We start from the raw sequence: 4,313 nt of genomic DNA on the forward strand, positions 1-4,313 counted from the left end.
ACAATGGTTTTGTTTGTTCGGGTTGTTAAATGATCTAACTTCTAAGGTTTTTTGTTTCGTTATTTGAGTTTAAATTAACTGATCACATCACATGAAATATAAGGCTTCATTTTCATAAAACAAAATAGTTACAATAACAATGTAGATAAAGAAAACAAGTACTTTAAAAAAACTGCACTCATCGTGTCCAGGCTTGGCACGGGTGATAAAACTAGCTTACTATGAATTATCGCCTAAATTTTAATTGACATTTATATTACTGTAAATAGATTTATTAATTAACTAATATTAACTTATTAATTTAATGAACTTATTTTTTAATAGTATTGCTTCTAGGATAACCTGCCACATGGCAAGTTATCGTTTGTTGAACAAATTTACTTTCAGCATGAACTCCTCCTTTTTGATACGTGTGCATGGACCCAGGTCTTCTATCCAACGGTTGGAGTTGCTATATATATAATACAAAAATGTGAAGGATAAAGTCACCATTGGATGCTCTCTACGTCGTTTCCCTGTACCTGTGGCACCAATCCCTTCACCTTCACTTCGGCCAAAATTTTGAAATGCCTTCCCTAACATCAGCGGGCCGCCTCCCTCACGACATATGGACCGTCATTTCCAGCCTCGTCGCCGCAGACTCCGTCCACAGCCTGTGCGCTATGCAGATGGTTTGTCGGGCCACGCGCGATGCAGGCCGGGAGGGCGTCGCCCTTGCCAGCGTCTCCATACCTTGCCCCATTGAGATGGCCATGACTTGGGACCGTTGTCACGAGGCAGTGGATTTCTTCAGTCGCTGCAGGGTGAGCGGCAACCCGAAGATCCTGTTTCGGGAGGGACTACGGGAATGCTTCCATCGAGGTCATCCGGATGCGGGGCTGGATCAGCTATGTTCTGCCGCAGTGAAGGGCCATATCGTCGCCAGGTACGCCGCGTCGTTGGCGACCTTTCTTCTCCCGGTGAGGACGGGCGCCATGAAACAATCTGTGGAGTGGTTTCGTTCGGTTGCCGACTCCGGTCTGCTCCGGGAGTGCATGAGATTGTGCTGCGTGGTCCACTTGTGTCCGTCGCGGCCTGAAGTCCAGCTGTCCCAGATAGGAGACAATCTCGTGTGTGATTCGTCTTGTTGCTCGACCCGGGGCAAGACCAGGGCCATCTACAACTATTACCGTTGCGGGAGCCAGTACCAACATTGGCGCTGCTACGAAGGTGGCAGGACCCTGTCATGCGTCAAGTGTCGCGCCGACTACGAGTTAATATTATTTGTCAACTGGTGGTGACATCGTCTCGTACAGATCTGGTTCGGGCTATTAACTAGGCTTTTCGAGGATGGCCTTTCGGTCTTTTACATTGGAGCACACTGTGACTGGGTGTTTTATTTGATGCGTCAAGGATTTATAGTGTTCTGCTTCTTATGCGTGATGCCTTTTCGTCCTTTGGCGACACTAAACTCTGGCGACTGTTCCTGTCCGTCAACATGTAGTGTAGTGTCAAACGATAATTAAAGTAAAATGGAAAAGTATAAGTAATCAACAACTTTTCTAAACAATGTGAATTAATAGAGTTAAAATACTAAATTTAATTAATAGCATAAAATTAGGGTGTAGCGTATTTTTATTTGGTCGGTGGTTGTTCAAGATGGCCATTGTTTATCATCTAGCATTTCTGGAGAAAAGTATAGGTAACCACCAACTTTTTCGGACAATGTGTAAATAATGTGAATTAATTGGGTTAATGGAGCAAATTTAATAAAACAGCCCTTGACACTAGTTGAGGTTACGTGGCTTTCTGCTCATGTTGGTTATGCTTCTTGGATGCTTCCATTCGCACGTTGACCGTAGAGTCCCAATAAATGGGTAACGCATGGGGTTTCGGTAGCCAGTAACACGTCTGTGGCCAAGGTGGCCCACAGGTGGAGACCACAATCTATCTGGTTTATTCCACTATGCGAGGAATTCCAGTTAATGTCCTGACAATACTCTTATTTCCGTCAACTAACAAAGTACCTCACTCAGAATCCAATTCCGTCCGACTCCAACCTCATGTCCCTGTCCTGGTTACCAAACATTTCCTTTTCAGGACCGACCATCCCTGTGGCCGTTGGTAAATGTGTTTCCCATTTCAGTTGTTGTCCCACGGAAGTTCCTGACAACCAAACATGCCTACCTTTATTGCACCGTAACCCATTTGATCATGGCATATGCGCTGATCGTTAATGCATACCACAAACAATACTGGATGGTGGGCTTTGCATTGAGCACCTCAAACGCACGTACCATACCATGGCTCCAGCACCTATTTTCCGCCACTATGCAGTGCTAAGGCGCTTGGATCCAAAGAAAGGGTTTTCTTAATTTTGGTGTACCCATAGGCCGTAAGATCAACATGGAAAGTGTCATGTTACGCATACTTAATTTTTCTGTTGTTACAGATAAGTTTCATTCTTAATTTTTCTCCCATGTTTGTTTAACCGAACCTGTAATCGTGTGTTTGGATTGTGTGTGGTTAGTCAAACTGAAGTTTGAATGAAAGTGATTTTATAAAATTGATTTTGGGTTGAAGTAAGTTTGTGTCAACATGATTTATGTTTGACAATTCTGTACTAAAATTGATTTTGATAAAATAAATATTTTTTGTATAATATTAGTTAAAATCACTTTTAGATAGATAATTACTAAAAATACACACATCCAAATGTTAATGCTACTAATTAAATTTAGTTTTTTATACCCTATTAAATTACATTGTTTACACATAGTTCAAAAATGTTGTTAAATACCATTTACTTTTCCGCGTATTTATTGCTACACCTGCGCAAACCATGGACCTCAATACAGACCACATTTTCCTATATATTTTCCTCGTTAAGCGCTAAGTTAAGCGATAACCCTTAGTGGATTATCATTTTCTCGTATTGGAAAAATAAAAACAAGTACATCGATCAAACAAAACAAATTAATACGGATAAACAAATAAAACGGAACGGATAAACAAAGTCCCGATGAGGAGAGAGTATACGGTGGGCGAAACTTTTGGAGAACAGGGGCAGGCAGTCGGTCGGTACCAGTATCCGATTCGGTGCCCGCTTATAACCATTCGCTTTGACATATGGGTCAGCATTGCAACGAGGGTTGCGTCGTCTTCTATTAGGGATCTGTTCAACATGTAGGCGAGTTGCGGGCTATTTGCGGCTACATGCAGGTCCGACGGCGTGTACAGGCATGCCCTGGTTTCGGAGTTGCCCGTTGACTGCTTCCTGTACCGCTCTGGGCGGGATGCAATGGGATTTGTGAGCCGATGCGCCAGGGCGCGGAACCCGACAGCCCTGCTCCGGCAGGGGATGGTTGCCTTATTCTGGCTTGGCCCCTGCAGATCTGGTATACAGACCATGACCGAGGCAGTAGATTTGGGTAATGTGGAGGCATGTTACCTCAGTGTGATGCTTCTATGGTCGCTTGATGATGAGGACGACGATGACATCCGCCACGGGCTTGCATTTTTCGATGTGGTGCGGGAGTCTGGTGCAATAGAAAGGTGCAGAGAGTTATTCACGCTGTTGTTGGCGGGCCCGTGGTCGGAGATAAACCTGACCGACCCAGCGGAGGCCGTAGCATGCCGTTCCGGTGGTTGTTCTAGCTAGGGAACAATGAGCGTTGCAAGCGACTTGTTCGGTGTGATGTGTGTGCGATGCCTGGCCGAGTACGAGGTGCGGAAGTTCCTTACTTCTGTTCGCAATTAACTATTGATGATCGATGCAGGTCAAGCTGTTCATTCACCCCTCCGGCTGATAGGATATGATTGGGTCTACCTTAATTTGCTACTATGTAGTTGTCTTATTAGTATATGTCGTCTTGCTATCAATTTATGTCAATTATTAATAGATTATCCTGTGCACAACCATTTTCGTTTTTCGCCATCTCGAACGGAAAAATTATGTGCTATGCCAAATCAGTGAATATCAACTGACGATCACACAACAATGTAGTTTTTTTTTTTTTTGCTAAAACGATGTATTGCAATTGAAAAAATATAGGTAACTAACAACATTTTATAAAAACGTGTGAATAGTGTGAATTAATATGGTTAATTCGGGGATAACCCTGCCAAGGTTATTCGGGGATAACACTGCAACAGTACATCTGGGTGCATATTAGTTACGGTGATAACCAGTAACGTTACTGAAATTCAAACATCCCTAGGAAGACCCTGACCTCGAAATCCGCGAGGCACTGCCCACACGATACACGGGACATGTCCTTCATACCAGTCATGGTGCCCCGGGTGGTGCAAGCGGTTGACCGACAAGCCACGAT

At 43.8% G+C, this 4,313-nt stretch overlaps 1 protein-coding gene across 1 annotated transcript; it reads left to right on the forward strand.

Annotated features, from left to right (window-relative positions):
• On the forward strand, positions 567-1,280 carry LOC107646535. The gene has a single exon (XM_016350717.1). It carries the CDS (start codon positions 567-569, stop codon positions 1,278-1,280), a length of 714 nt encoding a protein of 237 aa, XP_016206203.1.

This window comes from Arachis ipaensis, chromosome B01 (assembly GCF_000816755.2).
Source record: "Arachis ipaensis cultivar K30076 chromosome B01, Araip1.1, whole genome shotgun sequence".
NCBI classification, from domain to species: Eukaryota; Viridiplantae; Streptophyta; class Magnoliopsida; order Fabales; family Fabaceae; genus Arachis; species Arachis ipaensis.